The 24,333-nt window shown below is 43.3% G+C and overlaps 5 protein-coding genes across 5 annotated transcripts; 4 read left to right on the forward strand and 1 right to left on the reverse strand.

Annotated features, from left to right (window-relative positions):
* Positions 1–16: 16 nt before the first annotated feature.
* On the forward strand, positions 17–4,693 carry SAMD00019534_116430 (hypothetical protein; the record flags this gene model as incomplete). The annotated part of the gene is made up of 7 exons (XM_012893052.1): positions 17–809; positions 1,018–1,320; positions 1,396–1,731; positions 1,804–2,205; positions 2,289–2,711; positions 2,803–3,606; positions 3,765–4,693. The coding sequence occupies 7 exons, from the start codon at positions 17–19 to the stop codon at positions 4,691–4,693; spliced, it is 3,990 nt and encodes a 1,329-aa protein (XP_012748506.1).
* A 1,108-nt stretch (positions 4,694–5,801) lies between these two features.
* On the reverse strand, positions 5,802–7,145 carry SAMD00019534_116440 (hypothetical protein; the record flags this gene model as incomplete). The annotated part of the gene is made up of 2 exons (XM_012893053.1): positions 5,802–6,990; positions 7,048–7,145. The coding sequence occupies 2 exons, from the start codon at positions 7,143–7,145 to the stop codon at positions 5,802–5,804; spliced, it is 1,287 nt and encodes a 428-aa protein (XP_012748507.1).
* Positions 7,146–8,234: 1,089 nt separating this feature from the next.
* On the forward strand, positions 8,235–13,091 carry SAMD00019534_116450 (hypothetical protein; the record flags this gene model as incomplete). The annotated part of the gene is made up of 8 exons (XM_012893054.1): positions 8,235–8,356; positions 8,453–8,616; positions 8,684–9,634; positions 9,739–10,074; positions 10,145–10,546; positions 10,706–11,146; positions 11,244–12,047; positions 12,148–13,091. The coding sequence occupies 8 exons, from the start codon at positions 8,235–8,237 to the stop codon at positions 13,089–13,091; spliced, it is 4,164 nt and encodes a 1,387-aa protein (XP_012748508.1).
* Positions 13,092–13,766: 675 nt separating this feature from the next.
* SAMD00019534_116460 (hypothetical protein) lies at positions 13,767–18,617 on the forward strand (the record flags this gene model as incomplete). The annotated part of the gene is made up of 8 exons (XM_012893055.1): positions 13,767–13,986; positions 14,066–14,722; positions 14,842–15,144; positions 15,224–15,559; positions 15,635–16,033; positions 16,167–16,592; positions 16,761–17,579; positions 17,647–18,617. 8 exons carry the CDS (start codon positions 13,767–13,769, stop codon positions 18,615–18,617), a joined length of 4,131 nt encoding a protein of 1,376 aa, XP_012748509.1.
* Positions 18,618–19,315: 698 nt separating this feature from the next.
* Positions 19,316–24,014, forward strand: SAMD00019534_116470 (hypothetical protein; the record flags this gene model as incomplete). The annotated part of the gene is made up of 9 exons (XM_012893056.1): positions 19,316–19,451; positions 19,559–20,212; positions 20,290–20,586; positions 20,660–20,992; positions 21,068–21,481; positions 21,601–22,026; positions 22,193–22,993; positions 23,082–23,623; positions 23,718–24,014. 9 exons carry the CDS (start codon positions 19,316–19,318, stop codon positions 24,012–24,014), a joined length of 3,900 nt encoding a protein of 1,299 aa, XP_012748510.1.
* Positions 24,015–24,333: the final 319 nt, after the last annotated feature.

A 24,333-nucleotide genomic window follows, 5' to 3' on the forward strand; every position in this document is an offset into this window, starting at 1 on the left:
TATCAACAATATCAGGATGTTCAATGGTCAACAGTATGTCATGTTTGGCCAACGAGTGGCCACGCAGGCTGCGCCCTACCACTATGACGCTAGTGTCGTTGATAGCAACAATGATACCCTGCCCTGGAACGTCACGTTCTCATGTGCCACCCTCCCCACGCTGTCCCTCAGCATGCACTCTGGACCCTTTGTCCGGAATAGGGTGTTCCCAGCCACGCTCAGGGTAACCCCGCCTACCACTGACAACTTCCAAGCGACTGTGCTGGTCAACGATCCATTCAACGAGATGTTTGGAGAGTACACGTGTGCATCACAGCTGTTCGTGTGCCAGTTATCATCCTACCGAAAGGGCCCTGCTGGTGCCGCCACTTCCAGCCTCCTTCTGGTGCTTCTCTACCCCAAGGCCACAGACGTGGGCGACTACACCCAGCCCATCAATCTCACCGTCACCAACACCTTCCGTACGGCCAACATTATCTTCCCGCCGCTGACCAACAACACAGCTACAGTGACAGACAGTGCCAATATATTTCTGAATCAATATGAGACTGGAGTAGTCCTAAAGAGACCCAATCCCAACTTTGGAGCCATCATCACATCAAAGAATGACAATGGACTGTACTTTGTAAATACCAACGTATCTGCCAGCCAGCAGTTCCTGTCATACTTCAAAGCGTTCAAGCCTATTCAGAGCTATATCGATGGTCGCGTCGACAACCTCATGCTGGCAACCATACAATTCAACCAAATCCAGATATTTGAGGCCTTTACCTCTCCTTCTCCATTCATCCCTTACATCAAGCCACCATGTAAGTGTCACTTTATCATCAATCACACATCTCAGCTCAATTAACCACTCATTCAATCAATAATGGAGCGATTCCAATCACCCGCTCACTCGCTCAATCACACTTGATCAATCAATCAACCAACATGGAATCATTCCAATCACCCATTTACATTTGTACCATTCCATAACATCAATTACTAACTCAATCAATCAATCAATCAATCTAGATAAACCTCTTTACACCCAATCCAAACCACTACAAGTAACGAATTGGACTGAAGGTACACAGTTTGGATCCAGCTTCCTCTTGCCAAACTATCGGTCATGTTATTTTGGATACCTAATGCTATTAGTGGGTCAGGACGACTCATTATACTATCCATTTGGCGTAACCAATGTTGCTAATGGTGGCAACACCACCATCTCCTTCACCTACTACAACTCTGCCTATACCCTTCCAAACTCAAGGACTCTCCTTGACTGCTACTATTCCTCTGTTGGTGTTTATTGGCCAACACCATTCAATCTAAGTATGTTAGTGACACTCATACTCATTCATTCAATCGATTACTAACTCGATCAATCAATCAATCAAACAACTACAGCTGATAATACACCACCTGTTGCAGAATTATTCGAGATATTGCCACTTGGTGGTACAAGGTTCTTGTTGAGGGGGACGTTTAGTGATGCTGAATCTGGAGTGGCGAGGATAGCGATGTACTTCTCATCTGGTACGTTGTACTACGTTGATATCACTGACTTGTATGATGGCAATCAGAAGTATGGCAAATATGAGAAGCTACTCGAACTCAACTATAAGCCTGGCGATACTGTCAAATACGATGTGATGATGATGAATGGCGCCTCCAACGTATCACCCTCCAACGTTGGATACAACTCATTCCTCCAAACACCACAAGGTTTCTCCACTGGCAACTGTAAGTGACACGTGGCCATCACTCAATCACTCGCTCAATCACTCACTCATTCAATCAAACATGGTATTTTAGATGTCGTTGGCGCTGAAGACTTTACAGTTTTCTACTTTGACAAGTATGAGATGAATGTGACCACGACATCCATGAACAACAAGTTGTACTTTGGTTGTCCAAAGATATTGCCAAGCTGGAATATAACACTATTCTATGGATCAGAAAGAGAGAATCCAAACTACATAGCCTACGGTACTTACGATGTCGACCTCGGTCTGTTCGTCGTTCCATTCACTGTTCCAGCTCGTACAATTACACGACAGATGCAGTACTACATCCGTGCTATGCTGCCCCCTGGCGACACATTCTCCGTCTTCAAGACAAAGGACATCACTGGCTTTGTTGGTACCCTATCCATCGACGGCACACTCCTCCAGAAACAGTTCCCAACAACATCAATCGTCAACATCAAGTCACAACGTAAGTCATTCATTCTTGGAATGATTCCACCCCGATCAATCACTCACTCACTCATCTCCATCACATATTCAAACACACTATAGTTGGTGATGAGATGCCACCCATGATCACTGATTGCACTGCCATGCCTGGTAAGACAGTGGACTTGACAACTGGAGGAAATCAATCAATTGGCTGGAAGTTCTTTATACAGGATAGTGGCAATGGATTCTTAAGAGGTGTGATAAGAGTGATCAGCGAGATTGATGGTGAGCCGCGCAGATTCGAGTTCACACCGGCCAACAGGACAGGTGGCGATCAATATGCTGGCTACTACCAGATCATGTTTGGCGTTGACTCCAACTTCCGTAGTCAGACCTTCACATTCCTGGATATTGAACTATTCGACAACTCTATGAATCGTGGCTTCTACTCATCTTTTGATGTCGACACCAGAGTTATATCTCCCTTAACCTTCAGCTTGACAGCAACCAGAGTACAAGAATTCAATATCAAGTTGCTAACAGGTATGTTTGGCCGCACCTTTGCCCTCTCTCATACCCTCGCCCTAACCTTGCCCTCGCCCTCGACCCCAACCCTCAACCCTCGCCCCAATAGCCACAACTGATGTAACAGCACCTGTTTTGGAGACATTGGAACTCCTCACACCGAGAGTGGACGTCGGATCACATGCAAGGAATATTGATGTCAGGTTCACTGTTCGAGAGTCTGGCACTGGATACAGCAAGCGCCACATGCCATTGGTCTATCTTACAGGTTACGTACATGAGACCTACAAACTGACAACAACATCAATGTCACAAGTAGATGATGTATACACGTTCACTGCATCTGGAATGATTCCATATGCATTCGCGACCATGACCAGTGGCGCGGTGATTGGTGGATCAACCTTGGCATTCATCTCGGTCTACGGCTTGGTGGACAACAGTCAGAACATCAATGGCTACAGCACTGAGGACCTGCCCGTCACGCCACTGGTGGCGCGGACCGTCGAGATAGTGTACACGCACATCACACCAATTCTCGAGAGGGCAGTGCTTGGCCAAGGCGTGATAACAGTCATTGGCAAGAACTTTGGACCCACGGCAACATTGGTCGACGCACTCAACATTGGCAATGCAACAGTATTGTTCACCAAAACGTTTGGTTCAGTTGTGATTGCAGTGTTCAATGTATCCAATCAAGTGCATGAGAACAGGACATTGACGATACAACTTAGGAATCAGCCTGACAACTCAACATACTACTCCAACAATTTGACCGTCAGATACGTCCCACCACCCAATATCCCTGTGATCACATGTCCAGGCACACCACCATGTTCCGGCAATGGCTATTGTTCGCCAACCTTTGGATGCCAATGCATTGGTACATGGTATGGAGATGACTGTTCATCACGTATGTATCTCGCTTAATCATTGGAACTATCCCACTCAACCACTCAATCACTCAATCACTCAAACACACTTCCATCACTCAATCATACAACCACTCGATCACTAACTGGAACTATCCCAATCACTCAATCACTTAATCAATCAATCAATAATGAACAGAGGCGGTACCAATTGCCCCAGTGATCAATCCAGAGAGCCCATCAACAGTATACACATTCAACGAGACAGGTGTGATCATTGTTGGTGAGATAGAGATTGTGAGAGTGAGGGTGTTGGATCAACTTGGTGCAGAGTTGGCATCATATCCTTTGAATCAATGGAATACATCAAGCACATCCAATCAATCACGAGACTATCTTGCTCAATATGGTCCCGATGATCTTAGTAACGTCGGTTTGATCAAGGTCAATGTACGATGGTTCACAGAGGATGAGAATATAACATTCGCAGGCGACATACTCCCGATGAAGAAGAACACGATCAAATACACCATCTCACTGTCCAACTACACATTCCCAAGTCAGTTGGATTCGATGCAAGTTGTGATGCGAGCCACCATCAACACGACCGATGCCAACTCATGCTCCATCCAACAGTATGGCTACACAGATGATAGTGATGGCAACAAGGACAACCTGTTCTGGATGCGTGTCAAGGTGCAGAGTTACAGTGTGTACGGCCACTTCATCCAGAAGGCGATGGTTGATGGCAGAGTGTCAGCCGTGTCCAACGTGCTCCTCAATGACACGGTGCAGACTGTGAACGACACTCAATCATCACAAACACTGATTGGCATCAATGTGTCGGCATTCACAAGACAAGCCTACTTGGACCCAGACTTCCAACTGCTGCTGGACACCGATGATGCCAAGGGCATGAATGGCGCATTCTGCAAACGATCATCATCATCATCATCAAAGTTATCACCACTGGCCATCGCTGGAATCGTTGTATTATGCATTTGCTTTGTGGCCGCCATTGTAGTGGCCATTGTGATGAGGAGGAGATCACTTAAAAAGGAACAGAAAGAAGTGAAGCGTATCAATATGAAGCTATCACAACTCAAATCACAACAAAATCAAAGTTGATTATTCATTCAATCAATCAAATAATAAATATGTTACAATTGAATTATTAAAAATAATATTAAATTATTTTGTATTCTATTATTATCTAATAACCCAGGATTTAATTAGAGGGTTAGTTAGGTACAAACTTAAATATTGTGGGATAATGGATCGTTCCTTGTTACACATCAGATGAATTGGGTTGGGTTATGGTAATAAAATGGATTGATCAATAACTAATCTATATAATATTCTTTTATTAACATAGATTATATAATATTTTTGTAAGATGCTAAGAGATCCTACTAAATTTTCTTTAGCTGCTAAGATCTGCAGTCCAGAAAAAGTAGCATTACTCAAGAAAGATGAACGTGTCTGTTCTGAGTTAAAAAAGGGTGCCCAAAGTCTAGGTCAACTCTCAATCAATAAATCAATTATCCATCAAACTTTCTTTCAAATAATTAATATTCTTAAGTAAATAAAATAAATATAATATTAAATTCAATCGATCCAACGATCACAAATCAACCAATAAAGATGATGATGTTCGAAAGGTCGACCCCTCGTGCCTGGGTGGTGGAGTATATTTTGCAAGGGTACCGTTGGATCAACTACATTAAAGTGATTGATTTTAAAGAGATAGAGAAGAATGGAGTGATTGAGAAATGTTCTATCCTTTGCTCTCTATTATTGATTCGTATTGATATCTACCTTAGGATATTGTATCACTGTGTGAATATTTGAAATAATGTAAAGTAGTGAATTAATTCAAATAATATCTTAACCAGTGACAATATTGTCTAAATAAATTGTAATATTTATCAATAAATCAGAGATTAAAAGTAGTTAAAGACTATTGTAATCAATCTAGAATGAAGTTTGATAGAGATATTTATTATTGGGTTCCAGTATAATTAAATTATATAAGGAGTATTCAAACTACTTCAAATACCACCTACACCTTCTAATATTATCTTGGATGTGTTTATCAGATCATAAGATTGAAGTTATAGTAATTTATCAATCTTACAACAATGATTAGTGTCAATTGAGAAAATGAAACCTAAGTTATTACTCACACCCACTCATTCCCAATGGGTGTGTCATATGCACGTCATTCAGAAGAATGTCATTCATTCTTGACAAGCAGACTCTTTGCGATCGACTTGACATAGTTACGATGAGACATTGGATCTTTGACATTCCTTGTATACATTATATAGGAGTTGGTAAGGGCATAGGAAATGTATCCAAGTTGTTGACTCTGTTGTTGTGAGGAATGGGGATGGTCATGCCAGAAGTAAGTTGCAAGTTGGTTGAACTGATCAAGACCTCTCTTGGTGTCGTCATACAAATCTAGTATATCCTGTCGTTCAGATTGTAACCTTCTCTCTGGAGATTCCTGGACATCGAAGAAGGTTGTCGCGAGCTGGATTATTTTCTTGTTGTGGTAAGCTGCAGCAATTATGCCTTCCTGTGTAGCAAACCTGGAGAGACCTGGAGGCAAACAATTAGCTATTCCAACCTTGTAGACCTCTGAGGGCAGTCTGCCCTTTTTAATACAGAGAGTTGCTTCGATGCCAATAAGTTTGAGTCTCTTGAGTTGAGCAAAGTTTGAGAACTTGCTGTCAGCAGTGAGGTGGTAGTGTTTGTCTTTATCGAGTGGCATCTTCTCAATCAATTGGGCCAAAGCTATCTCTCCTGTCGCCTCCTTTGATGGCATCATCCCAAGCAAATAACGTGTATCTGTGTCACCAATAGTGTTGATTTCAAACGCCCACTTCTCTGGCTTCTCCTTGTTGTAACTGAGGCCAGCATGCATTGTTGGTTTTGCTTTGATCCTTGACTCATCAATGGTAAGAAAAGTGCCTGGCGACAGGTGATGTAGGAAGTTGGTCTCGAGGATGCTTCTCATCTTCTCCAGGTTGATTGTCAAGTGAGGGTGGATGACGCTGAACCGGTCCTTGCCCATGGCCTCACCCTTCCCAGGATATGTATACGAGTACTCTCCATGGGAGAAGAGGTCCGGGTGGTTGGAGATTCCCATAACAACGCTGACTAGTATCAACCCAATGTATGTGTAGACTTCCTTTGATTGTAGCTTGGCTGCATTCTGAAATTGATCGAGTTTGTTCGAGTCATAAAGCATCCTATCTACCAACTTTTGATTAACCATGCACTTGAAGTAGTCAATTGGATTCACTGACGTTGGAATGTTCTTCCATGATGGTAGATGAGGTTCGTACTTGGGTGTGAATATGGGGTCCTTGATCGTGGTCCAACTATATCTCTTGAGAACCTCCTGCAGGACAGGGTACCTAGTAAAATGTTAATGAACATGTTTGAGAGCATCATTATCATATCAAAACACATACTCTGGAAACCCTCCTGGGATTGCACATGAAGGTTTTTTCTTCTTCTTCTCTGGTTTATCCTCTTCGTTCGATTCTATATCTTTCCTTTTCTGTGACATTGTCTTTGAATGAATGAATCCAACTAGATAATGATTGAATAAATGGTGAGTGATGTGYGTGTTTTTGAAAATACACCTCACACTCTTTCACTGACTATTCCAGGAGTTGTAAATATAATTCCAACAGTCATCAGGTGATCAATAGGTATCATATTAGAGTACATTAATAGGTGAAGAGTTATGAGATATTATTAACAACGAATAAGGGCCAATAAAAAAAAAATTGTTCATTATAATTCTTTATCTCAAGGAATTTTGAAACTGTCTACTTTATTAAGGATTAGATCTCTACTACTTGAGTAATTTAATCCAATTGGTTAGACCATTCCAAATGTTCATCCGACCAAGATACATCGAGATAGATAATTTCTTGATGTATTTAAAAAATTGATTGAATGAAGTATCATTTTAAAGTATCATTCAATCTAGATATATAAATAAGATCGAGTCCAGAGTATAGAATAATTTATTAATAACGTGAATTATGTTTGTGAATTATTATCTTAGCAAGAATACCAATGTGATTATCTGATGAAAAATAAAAAGTTTGCTCCCACCCAAACACCAAGAGTCGACCAAGATTTCAAAAAGACGACATTTTAATTATCGGGTTCAGAACTTTTATGTTTTGTGGGCGCCGACTTTAGGTGATTCGAAAGTGTTCCTTTCAAAAGAAAACACTCACTTTCATCATCTTCGAAGTAGATTTAATTAGATAATTACAACAACAGATATTGTTTAGGATTTTATTGTTGTCGATGGATGGTCACACTCAATCAATGATCAAGCCAAAGATAGGAAATGAAAGTTAGTGTGTATGTCTCTTTCTGTGTCCTTCTAACTTTAACAGACATACACACACATCTTAGGATGGATATTATAATGATCGTATGCTGATGATGATGATGATGATGATGAACCAATCTCAATCTTTGGCCCAGAGTCTTAGAGTAATGGGTAAGACATGTTCCATCAATTCCGTCCTCCCTATGACCCCTTATGTTGTTCCCATCACTCGGTATTAACTCATTCAATAACTCAATCATTCAACCAATCATCCCAACTCACAAGGTGTACACATAACTTTAAATGTCACATACTACTACTACTACGCTCATCTTCATTGTTGTTGTACTCTTGACATCATCCTCAACATCAGCGGTTGTAGTCTTGGGACAACCATGGTCTGTCGAGACAAGAACAATCGTGGAGTATTCGTCACCTGGTAGTTGTAACTTAAAATGTACAATTATAACAAATAACACGGAGACGTTACAATTCAACACAATCGATAATGAACCATCTAGAAATACAACGTTCAACGTCTTCACTTTCAACGGTCTCCAATACATCCAATTCATGCAGTTCTACCTCGCAGCCCAGCCCAATCCATTCATCATCAACGGTCACTTCCTAACCGTACCACCCCTCAGCAACACCGTTCGCTGGAACACTACATTCCTCTGTGATAGTAAGTAGTATACATGCCCTGGAATGATCCCATACTTACCCCCCCGCTCATCCACCCATCCATTCAGCCCCTCCACCACTGATCTTGAACAAGTACAGTGGACCATTCGTGCGGAATAGGGTCACACCGGTACTCAATGCCAGCCCTGGCAATTATGACTCGTTCCAGACTTTGATAACGATCAATGATCCACTGAAAAATATCTATGGATTTTATTTTTGTTCCTCGCTGGCGTTCAAGTGTCATATGCTGCCAATCAGATCGATCACAGCCGATACCACTCTGTTCCAAATGGTCATCTACCCATCCAACCTGGCCAGCAACTACACTGGCTACACCTCGCCAATCAACATCACTGTCTCCAACTCTGGCCGTGCCACCAGCATCTTCTTCCCGCCACTCGTCACCACTACCACGTCCCTCACCAAGAGCTATGAGGTCTTTGACTACAACGTCGGCACTGGACTGGTGCCCACCCGCGTCGTCCCCAACTTTTCCGCAATGATCACCTCGACCCCTGACGCCAACTACTTCATCCACCCCAACTCCACATACCAAAACGATATCCTGTTCTACTATCGCGCCATCAAGCCTGTGATGAACACGGCGGATGGCCACATTCAATCATTGGTGCTGGCGGCCGTCCGCTCGACCTGGATGCAGCTGCTAGAGATCACTGATCGTCCACTTAGCTTGAGCAACTACACGCGTGCCTACCCCGACGACTACAACACCTACAATGCTGATAGGAGTGCGGTTGTGCCGTGGCTGGAGGGCAAACAGTTCACGACCAGCTTCGACCTACCCAGCTACAGGTACTGCAACTATAGTTATGGATTGCTGTTCCAGAGCTGGGGCCAAGACGTCTCCTATCCATTTGGTGTGACACATGTCGACCGTGGCAACTTCTCACTTGCATTTACCTTCTATGCCAATAGCTACGTCCCCATTGGTACTACCATCAACTTGGATTGCTACTTCGCTCGTCCATTAATCTCATTCCCACCTCCAGAGAGTTGTATGTACACTCACCCGGCCATCACTCCAACCACTCGGCCATCACTCCCTCACATGGTAAACTAACATGTTCACGCCCAATCAAACGTTCAATCAATCAATCAGCTGACTTGATTGAAGCTAGGATTGAGGAGTTTGAGTTCAAACCATTCGCAAACAATATTTACTTGGTTCGAGCACATATATTGGATGACCTATCTGGCTTTGGAAGATTGTTGATATACTTCTCAACTGGAGAGATATTTGATATGGACTTCCACGACATTTATGCTGGCGATAAGTTTGATGGATATTATGAGCGAGTGTTAATACTCAACAATCGTACAACCTCATTGCCATTGTACTCCATGTACCTAATGGATCGCGGTGGTACCATGGCCCAACTCGACTTTGGATGGAGCACATTGACTGGATCCCCACTTGGCATGGCCACAGCCAACTGTAAGTCTCACTCCAGGCCATCACTCAATCACTCAATCATACTAACTCACTCATTCAATCAATCAACCAGATGAGATTGGAGTTGAAGACTTGACAGTGTTCTACTTTGACAAGTATGTTATGGATGTGAGCAATGGATTCATGTCGAACTTGTTGTACTTGGCATCGCCAAAGATTTATCCAGAATGGGTGGTGGCGATCACCTTTGGTGCCACTCAAGAGAATCCGTATTATGAAGCAACGGGCTTCTATGATTATAGTCTGGGAGTATTTGTTATCCCATTCACTATACCTGCACGTACAATGACACATCAACTACAATACTACATCTCAATCAGACCTCCCGTCTATGGAACATTCTCCAAGTTCCGCCAGCTGGCAATCCCCAGCCTAACTGGCGCCATGGTCATCTACCTCGAGCAACTCTACAAACAATTCCCCAACACATCAATCATCAACGTTATATCAACGTGTAAGTATTGGACTCGCGCCAGACAATTTCGAAAAAACCAAATTWTGCGGCCAGTGGTTGGCAACTCGCCAGACTCTCAACCGTGAAGTGCACTTACCACTCATTCAAATTTCACTTCCACTAACATAACATTATATTATTCATTCAAATCATACTTAGTTGGTGATGAGATGCCACCAATGATCACCAATGTTCGAGCATTCCCAAGTGTGAGCCCAGTGTTGACTGTTTCCAAACCAACTGCGACCGCCGTGTTGTCCATCGGCTGGAACATTACGATCGTGGACCAGTTGAATGGATTCCTACGTGGAGTGATCAGTGTGAGCAGTGATAGGGATGGACTTCCAAGGACATTTGAGATCACTCCAAATGATAGGATTGCTGGTACATCAATGAATGGAACCTATCAGATTATGTTCAATGTCACTTCAGACTATGGCAATCAGACCTTCACCTTCATGGACATTGAACTATTTGACACTTCAATGAACCGTGGCAAATACACCACATACGAACGCACTCAAGAGACACTCTCGCCAATCGCCTACATCCTCAAAGATCCCCTTCAAGTGGCTCAACTCAACATCAACTTGACAACATGTAAGTGTTGCGACCATCCTAGACTGAATGGAATGATCCCAAGATATTAAAACACACACTTACTCATTCAATCAATCAATCAATCAATCAATTATAGCATCCAAGGATATCACGCCACCATCGTTGGAGTCTTTGGAGTTGCTCACTCCAGAGATTGATGTTGGTACGTTTAGACGTGAGGTGAGGGTCGAGTACACTGTGCGCGACGCAGGTGGTATGAGCCCTCGTCACATGCCATGTGTCTGTCTCACTGGATACATATTCGAGTTGGTCAAGCTTAGGTCAACCTTAATCAAACAAGCTGGTGATCTGTACACGTACTCTGCAACGGTCGACCTACCCTATGGCTTCGCATCGGCCACCAGTGGCTACGCTGACGGCAAGAATTCATACGCCTACGTCTCTGTCTATGGTCTGATTGACAAGAGCCACAATACTATTGGTTACAGCACTGACATGCTTCCCGCCAATGGACGTGTCAACTCCACCCTCGCCATCACCTACTCTCACGACACACCAATAATCGAGAGTTGTACAGTTGCCAATGGATTGGTGACGGTTGTTGGCAAGAACTTTGGCGACAATGCCACTTTGGTGGACTTGGGCACACGCCCCAATATGCCAAAGATCGTGTACACCAAGGTCAAGGGATCGGTTGTCATTGGAGTGTATAGCTTTAACTATGATCAGACCAACCCAACCACATTGATACTGCAGGTGGAGAACCGTCCAGGCAACGCCACCTACAACTCCAACGTCCTTCAAATTCAATACTACCCACCTGCCAAAGTCCCACAAGTCCAATGTCCAGGCACACCACCCTGCTCCAACAACGGAGTCTGCTCTCCAACCTTTGGATGTCAATGTTCCGGCACATGGTACGGAGATGACTGTTCATCGCGTATGTATCCCCTCACTCAATCAAACAATCAAACAATCAAACAATCAAACAATCAACAATCACAGTCATTGACCTCCCCACCCCTCCATCAATGATACAGAGGCTGCTCCAAACACACCAGTGATCAATCCAGATACTCCAACAACGGTGTACACATTCAATATTAGTGGAATGACGATTGTTGGTGAGATTGAGATTGTGAGAGTGAGAGTGTTGGATCAACTTGGTGCAGAGTTGGCATCATATCCACTGGGCCAATGGAACACGACAATCACATCCAATCAATCATTTGATTACTTGTCCAACTTTGGAAGTGACGCCAATCCCAACAATATGGGCACGATCAAGGTGAGCGTGCGATGGTTCACCGAGGACGAGGACATCAAGTTTGCAGGTGACGTGCTCCCAATGAAGAAGAATACGATCAAGTACACCATATTGGTATCCAACTACACATTCCCAAGCCAGTTGGATTCGATGCAAGTTGTGATGCGCGCCACCATCAACACAACCGACTCCAACTCGTGCTCCGTTCAACAATATGGCTACACCGATGGCGTCAATGGCAACAAGGACAACCTGTTCTGGATGCGTGTCAAGGTGCAGAGTTACAGTGTGTATGGCCATTTCATCCAGAAGGCGATGGTCGATGGCAGAGTGTCTACAGTGTCCAACGCATTGCTCAACGATACAACGACGACCGCCCAATCCGCCAACGACACACAGTCCTCCACTCAAACCTTTATCGGTATCAATGTGCCATGGTTCGCAACACAAGTCATCATGGACCCCGACTTCCAATTGCTCCTGGACACTGATGATGCCAACACCATTGATGGAGCACTATGCCAACGATCATCATCATCAGCCGTCAAGCTATCACCTCTGGCCATCGCTGGTATCGTTGTCCTCAGTGTTGCCATTGTCGCGGCCACAGCCACCGTCATAGCCATCCGTCTAAGGACAGCGCGTAAACAAAAGATTGAGGTTGATCGTATCAACCTTAGGATGTCCGGTGTCCAATCATCCAATCAAGTTCAATAGTTGTACAAGTAAGTAGTAGTTGGAATCATTCCTCACGTTAATAATAAAAGAGTGCAAAGGTCGGTATCGACCGGTTTTTGATCAAAGAACACATCACATCACATAACCCCCATTTGGTGACCAAACTGTTTGTGTAAGTGTGATTGTGTTTGATCATTCGGGTCCCGAAAATAGCCTCTTTGTTGGTAGTGGCTTGATTAATACTAACGGCAACATAATAGTAATTATGATGATGATATCTAATTATAATATCAAGATCATTTAAAGATAGTATGGTTCTCTAGATGATGATGGTTGTTGATCGAAGCAAGCACGAGGATGATATATTAACAAGATCTTTATTAATATTGATGATGAGTCGGTAATACCTACTACCTACCAACCTTCCACACTCACTCCCAATTAGCCGGCTCATCGATCAACACTACACTACACTACAACTTCCAACATGCGCACTACAATGGTACTCATTCAACTCATTCAATCAACCAATCACTTCACTCAATCACTCAATCATTCAAACATACAATGTCAACTTCATCAAACATGATCACGATGATCATCATCATCACTCTGATGATCATGACATGTGGCATTCAAGGTCAATTGCTTGATAGTAGTTATGTGGTGCAGTATACACCTTCTACATTATGTGATGCCAAGATTACGTTGGAAATGAATGGTGATGAACCCAATCCCACACATATAATGATCAACGGAACGACTCCACCCAACATGACACTGAAGCCAACAATATCATTCGCCGGTGCCAAGTACATCCAATTCTATCTCTCTGGCATCACACCACAAGCAGATCCAATCTACCTCAATGGATCTGTCAACATGGGTATCGTCACGGTCTTATTCACCTGGGAGATGTACATTGCTTGTCCACGTATGTTGTCCATCCTTCATCGTCCATCATGTTGCCGTTCAGTGGACTAACATACTTCCAAACGATCAAACATACTCAGCCCCACCTCCATTGATCATCAACTTGTTCAGTGGACCATTCGTGAGGAATAGGGTGGAGCCAGTGTTGGCTCAACAACCAGACAAGTCTGATGTGTTCCAGTCTATTGTGGAGGTCAACGATACATTGAATGGAATGTATGGTAATTATTTATGTAGCTCAAAAGGCTATATATGCTCATCTGTGCCAATGAGACAGACCAAACACCAGACTATCCTGCTCCAAATGTCCATCTATCCACTGCCCATCATTGCTGGCAGCGAGAACTTCACTGAACCCATCAACATCACTGTCACCAACACTGGACGTACTACATACGTCATCTTCCCGCCACTGGTCACCAACACAACGGTCAAGACCAGGGCCATGGTCATCTTTGATTACACACGTCCGACTGGAGTGGTGCCCTCACGTGTCAATCCCAACTATGCAGCATTGATCAACTCCAATTCACCCGAGGCCATCTACTTTGTCTATCCCAACGTATCATTTACAAACGATCTACTGTTCTATCCCAAGGCGATCAAGCCTGCGATGACCTTGCCAAATGGAGACACGCTGAACCTCATCCTAGCTGGCATTGAATATCAAGCCATTCGACTATATGAGGCTCTGGACAATGCCCGCAACATCAACAATGTAACCCTCAGTGTTCCACGTATGTGATCACACTCGCCCAAACGATCACCGGAACAATTCCAATCGATCATTCAATCAGTCAATCAATCATACTAAATCCACTCACTCACTCACTCATTCAATGAATCATATCATTAGCGTATGTTATTCCAACTTCAGCATTATTGGCGCAGACCACACCTTGGGCAAATGGCATACAGTTTAGAACAACATTCGTGTTACCAAGCTATCGCAAATGTTCATACAACTACGGTCCACAACTCCCAACGAACGACAATTCATTTGCTTTCCCATTTGGCGTACAGAGAGTAGCATCAGGTGGCAACGTCTCAATGTCATTCACATTCTACATCAATGGATACGAAGCCGTTGGCACCATCCTAAGCTTGGACTGTTACTTTGGTGATATCCGATTATCAACGCCGGGTCCAATCAATCAAAGTATGTCATCACATCACTCCAACTTAGACCAACACTCACTGACTAACTCACTCACTCAATCAATCAATCAATCGATCAGCTGACAAAGGGGCACCTGTTATTATATCATTTGAAATTGGACAAATTGGTGGCAATATGTTCTTGTTGCGAGCACATATTACTGATGACTTGAGTGGCTTTGCCAGGTTGTTTGTATACTTTGCAAGTGGAGAGTTGTTGGACATCAACTACCTCGACCTCTACAGTGGTACATCACAAGATGGCTACTATGAGAAGTTGTTTATACTCAACAATCAAACAGTAACCACACCAAAGTACAGTATATTCATCATTGACTTTGCTGATAATGTCGATCAAATCGATACCTACTCCAACTCACTCTCTGGCACACCCTCCACAATGTACACGGCCAGCTGTAAGTCCATCCACTCAATCACACTGTCAATGGAACTATTCCATCACTCACTCACTCACTCAATCATTCATTCAGATATTATTGGCGCCGAAGACTTGACTGTATTCTACTTTGATCAGTATGTGATGGATGTTAGCAACACATCTTTAAAGAATAAGGTGTATTTGAGATCACCAAAGATAAAGAAGGACAGTAGGGTATCAATCAACTTTGGATCAATCGATGAGAATCCAAACTATGAAGCAATTGGAAAGTATGACATTGGTTTAGACATGTTTGTAATCGAGTTCACTATACCAGTTCGCACGATGACCCGCCAGCTCCAATACTACATCATTATCAACCCATTCTGGAACAACCTACTCAAGAAATATGTTGCAAGTCTACCTAGCACAATTGACAGCTACGTCATCTATCACGACCTCCTCATCAAACAATTCCCCAACACATCAATCATCAACATCATTTCCAAAAGTAAGTGTTCAAAAATTTATGCGGCCAGTTGTTGGCAACACACCGGTAACTCGCCAGACGTTCAACCGTGGGGGTGCCACACAAAATATTTTCAAAATGTTACTAACAATAGCTTTAATCATACTCATTATAGATGGAGATGAAATGCCTCCAATGATAACAAAGATTGCTGCATATCCAAGTACGGCGCCAGTGATGACAGTGGCAGGTCAGATGGAGATTGGCTGGAACTTTATCATTGAGGACCTGTTGAATGGATTTGATCATGGTGTGATGAATGTCATCAGTGATCTGGATGGCCTCGAGCGTACATTCACATTCACCTCGGATGATCGTTTAAGTGGAACGCCACAGGGAGGCTGGTATCAGATACGATTCAATGTCTCATCAGACATGGGCAATCAAACATTCACATTCCTCAACATTGAACTATTCGACACTGGAATGAATCGTGCCTACTACCATACCGATACCCAGTACCTCACCACTGTCTCGCCAATTGCCTACGTCCTATTCAATGGTACCATGACCAATGAGTTGAACATGAAGTTGACAACATGTAAGTGTGTGACTTGATCAATGGGTGGAGGTGGCTGGAGGGAGCTTGGAACTATTCTAATCAATCAAATATACCATTACTAACACTCATTCATTCATTTCAATCAATCACTGGAACCATTCCATTCCAATCACTCTCACTCACTCAATCAATCAATCATATTCGCAGCATCACAAGACTTTACCGAACCAACTGTGTGGACTGTGTCTGTTACTACCCCATATGTGGATGTTGGATCACATCAACGATTGGTTACCATATACTTCACTGTGAGGGAGGCAGGTGGAATGAGCCCCCGCCACACTCCTTATGTCTACCTGACAGGATATATGTTTGAACTATTCCAAATTCAAGCGGAACAGCTCAATCGATCCGGCGACCTATACACCTACATGGCCAGCGCACAGCTACCCTATGCTTACGGATCGACATCATGTCGCCTGAGCAATGACACTGCCACCACATCATACCTATTCGTGTCCATCTACGGCCTGGTGGATGTGGCACAAAACACGAGAGGATACAGTACTGAAGAATTGTTTTATAATGGAATGGTAGACAGGGTGGTCCAAGTCCAGTACAATCATCTCACACCAATCATTGAGACATACATGATGAGTCCAGTCGACGACTCTGTGGTCACACTCATTGGCAAGAACTTTGGGTCGGATTGTGTGATGCTGGAGACGAGTGGACGCACCAATGTGACGATAAGATTCGTCAAACTCTCTAGCTCGGTGGTATATGCTGTGTACCGCATCAAGGTGATCTCGGACAACCCGCTCACAAGCCCACTGTTGTTGACGGTCCAGATCAAAAACCAACCAGAGTACTACTCAAACACTGTGCCAATCACATTCAATCCACCTCCAGTCATACCAACAGTCAAGTGTCCAGGCACACCACCCTGCTCCAACAATGGAGAATGCTCGACCACCTTTGGATGCCAATGCTACGGCACCTGGTACGGAGATGATTGTTCATCGCGTATGTATTCCACTCACTCACTCAATCAATCAATCAATCACTGACCTCCCCACTTCCAATGATACAGAGGCTGTTCCAAATGTTCCAGTGATCAATCCTGATACACCAACAACAGTGTATACATTCAATACGAGTGGAATGACGATTGTTGGTGAGATTGAGATTGTGAGAGTGAGAGTGTTGGATCAACTTGGTGCAGAGTTGGCATCATATCCACTTGGACAATGGAACACGACAATCACATCCAATCAATCATACGATTACTTGTCAATGTTTGGAAGCGATGTCGACAACATGGGCATGATCAAGGTGAATGTACGATGGTTCACGGACGACTACAACATTTCATTCGCCGGTGATATACTCCCAATGAAGAAGAACACGATCAAGTACACCATCACACTGTCCAACTACGCATTCCCTAGCAAGTTGGATTCAATGCAAGTTGTTATGCGAGCCACCATCAACACGACCGATGCCAACTCATGCTCCGCCGAACAATATGGATACACTGAAGGCGCCGATGGCAACAAGGACAACCTGTTCTGGATGCGTGTCAAGGTGCAGAGTTACAGTGTGTACGGCCACTTCATCCAGAAGGCAATGGTCGATGGCAGAGTGTCAGCTGTGTCCAACGTGCTGCTCAACGACACTGTTCAGACTGTGAACGACACTCAATCATCACAAACACTGATTGGCATCAATGTGCAGAGCTTCACCCAACAAGCTGTGATGGACCCTGACTTCCAACTGTTGCTAGACACTGATGATGCTTCCACTGTGGACGGTGCTGTCTGTTCCAAAGGTGGCAAAGGTAGATCCAAACTATCAACACTGGCCATAGTTGGAATCGTTGTACTATCAGTTGTAATTGTAGCTGCCATTGCCGTTGGCGTTGCCATGAGGATGAGAGTGGTGCGTAGAGAAAGACATGAAGTGAACCGCATCAACATGAAGATGAACCGCCTTTCCGAATCAGTGGAGAGCAACAACAACAGCAATCTCAAGACAAGCAAATCATCACTTATAACTAATTAGTCGCGCCATTGTATAACTATGACTTGGTAAACTGTAGAACTGTAACTTTTACAATAAACCTGGGAAAATGATCGTGATGGATGGAGGGGTTCCAAAAGGCACACTACAAGACTAAGAATAGGATCTAGATTTTTGTGTAGATACTTTAGATTGTTTGTTTTACTTTACAAGATGAAAGATCAAAGGGTCACCAAAATGTACTTTATCGACCTATCTACCCATCAACATTGTTGACACATTTAAAATCCGAACGAGAGATGGCTTTAAGCCAGCCACATCATCATCCTCCCTTCTTATTACGGGGCAGTTCCTGCCCCAACAACCTTCTCCTAACCATCATTCTCTTTACAACTTACTTACAACCATTCAATCATTCAAACATAAATTATTATCTATCTTCACTCACTTACTCACTCACTCACTCATCTAATCAACAAATCAACATACTCTACTTCAACTAAAAATATTCAGGAATGATACAACTACATCATGTCCTGTCGATCAGTATATTGATAGCAGTACTATTGTTGATGAATGGTGGTTGTATATCAGGACAGATTATAAGTACAACAGTAACATTGGAGTATACAATTCAAGGTTATTGTAATAGGAAGTTCACTCTAGTTGCCAATCACACTAGACCCGTTACATGGGTCAGTATCGATGGAGTTGGCAATGCCTCCTCACTCGTCCCCTTCATGTTTGGAAGTCTACAATACATCATGTGGACCGACTACTATCAAGCCCCAGTTCCCCTCACTATCCTCTACACTGGCAACGCATACGACGATCTCAACCAACCCATGACCTATTCTCTGAACTTTACTTGTCCTCGTAAGTTTGATTGATTGAGTGATTGAGAGTGTGTGCGGCCCTGGTATGATTCCATCCTTCAACCCATAAACTAACTCAACCAACCACAAAATCAAATCAATCTCAAGCTCCACCAATACTATATGTTAACAGTTATAGTGGACCATTAGTGAGGAATAGAGTGGTACCAATGATGTTATATCCCCCTGGATTCACTGATGGTTTCCAAACTGTTGTCAAGGTTAGTGATCAATTCCTCCCAATATATGGAGAATACTTGTGTTCGGCATTGGGATACACTTGCTTGATGTACACTCTGAGAGCCGACCCCGAGAACACAGGTACCTTGGTTCAATTGTATATTTATCCCGACATCGCCTTGGTTGAGTTTGATAAATATCGTCTGCCAATCAACATCACGGTGACCAACACTGCTCGCAAGGCATGGATCATCTTCCCAGCACTGGTAACACAAACAACGCAACTGACCCAGGGAGTAGTAGCATTCAACTATAACATGGATATTGGTCTCGTCCCAAGGAAATTCAATCCCAACTTTGCGGCCGTGATCACTCACACACCTGGCGCCACATACTTCCTCAATCCCAACGCATCAGCACCATCGGCCATGGCATGTTTCAAGGTTGTCAAGCCTGTCACCAACTTAGAGGACGGGACTGTACGCACTCTCGCAATCTCAGTCATCACAACCGTCAAAATGATGTTGTTGGAGGTCACCAACAACCCCGTATCCATCTACAACTACAACCTACTCACAACAGGTAAGTGTTGTCCACACTCTATCATACACTCAATGACTAACTCAATCAACCAATCAATCAATCAATCATACTTCTAGACCCAATAACTAAACCTGCCACAGTTTCAAATGTGATTGGATTGAATAATGGCCAAAAGTTTACATCAACCTTTATCTTGCCAAGTTATGTAAGGTGTAGTTTTACAAACGCACCTACAGGACTATGGTTTGGATCAGAGCTCACCTATCCATTTGGTGTCACCAATATTGTATCGGGTGGCAACACCACACTATCCTTCACATTCTCCGCCTCAAACTTCATGCCCTCCAATCTACTTCAAATGGATTGTGCCTACGGCACTGTCACAATCACAACCCCGATCGCATCTAACAGGAGTAAGCATCCCTCCATCAAACATCTACTCACTCATACTCATACTCATACTCAATCAATCAATCAAATATTCAGCCGATATAAAGAGGCCATCAGTTGAAGCATTTGAATTGGTTCCACTCAAGGACAACTTGTTCATACTCCGTGCGACCTTTGTGGATGATATGAGTGGATTCGCAAGATTACATATTTACTTCTCAACTGGAGAGATATATGATGTGGACTACCGTGACCTGTATTCTGGAACAAACTTGAATGGAAATTATGAGAAGTTGATCACACTCAACTATGCAACAAACGAGACACCAAAGTTCTACATGTTCCTCACGGACTATTCCACCAACATGGGTCCAAACGATCTAGGATATTCAATCTCTGGCATGGTCCAAGGATTCAAAACTGGAAATTGTAAGTTGTTGGCCAGGTCAGTGGTCAGGTTGGAATGATTCCCTAACTCACTCAATCAATCAATCATTATATTAGATATTATTGGCCCTGAAGACTTTACATTGTTCTACTTTGACAAGTATGAGATGGATGTAAGCAATCAGACAATGATGAACAAGTTGTATATCAGGTCGCCAAAGTTGAGAAATAGATGGCAGGTAACGATGACATATGGTGCAGTTGAGGAGAACCCTTTATATCAAAACAAAGGAGTGTATGATGCTAGTCGTGATCTCTATGTCATAACATTCAATGTTCCAGCGAGGACTATGACCAAACAGATGCAATACTACATTACTCTCAAACCAGCCAAGACGGTGAACTCACCTTCCAACTATTCGCCAGACCGTTCGTTCTACCTTCCCAACTTGGTGGGATCAATCATTATCAACAGTGATCAACTGATCAAACAATTCCCGTACAGTTCAGTCGTCAACATCAAGTCAACATGTAAGTTCCAATTTATACAGCCACTGGTTGGCAACAGGGCGGTAACACGCCAGAGGCTCAACTGTGAGCGGTACCTCTGTCCACTCACACTCACAAACTGAATAATCATTCAAATATAGATGGAGATGAGTTGCCACCAATGATCACGTATGTCATGGCAGTTCCGAGCAATACACCGGTGATGACAGTGGCTGGAAATATGGAGATTGGCTGGAACTTAACGATTGGGGACCATTTTAATGGTTTCCATCATGGAATTATAAGAGTGATAAGTGATGTGGATGGATTCGAACGTACAATCTTGGTCAACTCTAGCAATAGGATTGAGGGCAATGAGACCATTGGAGTCTACCAGGTACTATTCAATGTGACCTCTGACTTCAAAACTCAAACATTCACATTCCGTGACATTGATCTGTATGACAAATCAATGAACCTTGCAACCTACAGGTCATTCGAGCGTCAATTCAAGACCCTATCACCCTTGGCCTACATCGTGGATTACATTGACTCTGTCCTTCAGCTCAACATCAAACTGACCACAGGTAAGTCATTCAATCACATTCTCTGGATCAATCCCAATCACTCAATCACTGACTGACTTGACAATTCCAATCATGCATCACATCAAATTAATAACTCACTCGATCATTCACTGGAACCATTCCAATCACTGACGATCAATCAATCAATCATTCAAACTCCAAATAGCATCCAATGATGTTACACCACCTGTTCTCGAGACTTTGGATGTACTCACACCTATTGTGGATGTTGGATCAACAGAAAGATGGGTCAAGATTCAATTCACAGTTAGGGATGCTGGTGGAATGAGTCCAAGACACAACCCAGTAGTATACCTTACAGGATACTTATTCGAAACATTCAAGATGGTGGCAGAGATATATGGTCAGAACGCCGATCCAAACGTGTACACATACCAAGCCATTGGAGAACTACCTTATGGCTTTGGATTCACAAGTGCCGGACAAAACATTGACTCACCCGAAGTTTATATATCAGTATATGGATTGGTGGACAAGAGTCAGAACATCAATGGGTACAGCACTTCTATGTTGCCAAACAATGGATTGGTGACCAGCACCATGGGCATCAAATTCACACATATATCACCAATCTTTGAGGGATACATGCTTGATCCAAATGGTGCACCAATCATCACGGTCTATGGAAAGAACTTTGCAAAAGATGTTATGATGGCTGATACCGCCAATCCCACCATCTTCAACAAGACCTTTGGATCAGTTGTTGTTGCGGTGTTCAACTTCACCACACCTACTAATGAGCCCACTACCATGGTCGTCTTACTCAAGAATTTCGACGGCACATACTATTCCAATCCGATCGGTATCAGCTACTTCCCACCCGTCGTCGTGGTCATACCCACAGTCAATTGTTCAGGCACGCCACAATGCTCCAACCATGGAGAATGCTCTCCAACCTTTGGATGTCAATGTTACGATGGATATTATGGAGATGATTGCTCATCAAGTATGTATCCACTCACTCAAACATTCGTCCTAGGAATTATTCCACTCGCACAGTCATTGACCTCCCCACCCTTCCATCAATGAAACAGAGGCTGTTCCAAATGTTCCAGTGATCAATCCGGATTATCCGACAACAGTGTATACTTTCAATTCGAGTGGAATGACGATTGTTGGTGAGATTGAGATTGTGAGAGTGAGAGTGTTGGATCAACTTGGCGCTGAGTTGGTATCATTTCCAATCAATCAATGGAATGTTTCCAGTCCAAGTTCGACAGGTTATGCTTATGACTATGTCTCTAACTTTGGTCCGAATAACGGTGCTACGATCAAGGTTGGAGTGCGATGGTTCACAAAGGATGAGAACATCACATTCGCAGGCGACGTGCTCCCAATGAAGAACAACACAATCAAGTACACCATCACGCTGTCCAACTACGTGTTCCCAAGTCAACTAGATTCGATGCAAGTTGTGATGCGAGCCACAATCAACACGACTGACCCCAACTCATGCTCCGCCGAACAATTTGGATACACCGAAGGCAACAAGGACAACCTGTTCTGGATGCGTGTCAAGGTTCAGAGTTACAGTGTGTACGGCCACTTCATCCAGAAGGCGATGGTCGATGGCAGAGTATCAGCCGTGTCCAATGTGCTGCTCAACGACACGGTGCAGACTGTGRAACGACACTCAATCATCACAAACATTGATTGGCATCAATGTGCAGAGCTTCACTCGACAAGCTGTGATGGACCCAGACTTCCAACTGTTGCTGGACATTGATGATGCATCAACTGTGGATGGTGCTGTCTGTTCCAAACGTAAAGATGGTGGTGGTAGTGGATCATCCAAACTATCAACACTGGCCATAGTAGGTATAGTTGTACTCTGTGTCGTTATAGTTGCTGCCATTGTAGTTGCTGTTGTCATGCGTATGAGAGCAGTAAGAAGAAGACAAAGCGAAGTGCACCGCATCCAAATGAAGCTGAATCGTTTGTCCGAACAACAACCACAACAACAATAATATTAATCACATAGTAATAATAATAATCAATATTATCCATTATTCTTGTTTGTTTCAAAGATGTAATTGAACTTGAAAGAATAACAAAGGGGGTACCCTTCAAAAAATAGTCTAATTATGTCATAATATCTTTAAAATCCAAAGGGGGTTCCAGAAGAAGTTTACTCAAGGAACATGACCAAGTCCTGATCTTTGTGTAGATAATTTGGATTTATGAAGTGTCGGGGGTGTAGACCTGGCCAAACTGTTCTGATCTTAAGAATGAATGCCTCAGTATGGTATCACTTTAATACCTTTTGATACCTCCGAGCTATCATCA

Source organism: Acytostelium subglobosum (assembly GCF_000787575.1).
Source record: "Acytostelium subglobosum LB1 DNA, scaffold: scaffold34, whole genome shotgun sequence".
Lineage (NCBI taxonomy): Eukaryota > Evosea > Eumycetozoa > Acytosteliales > Acytosteliaceae > Acytostelium > Acytostelium subglobosum.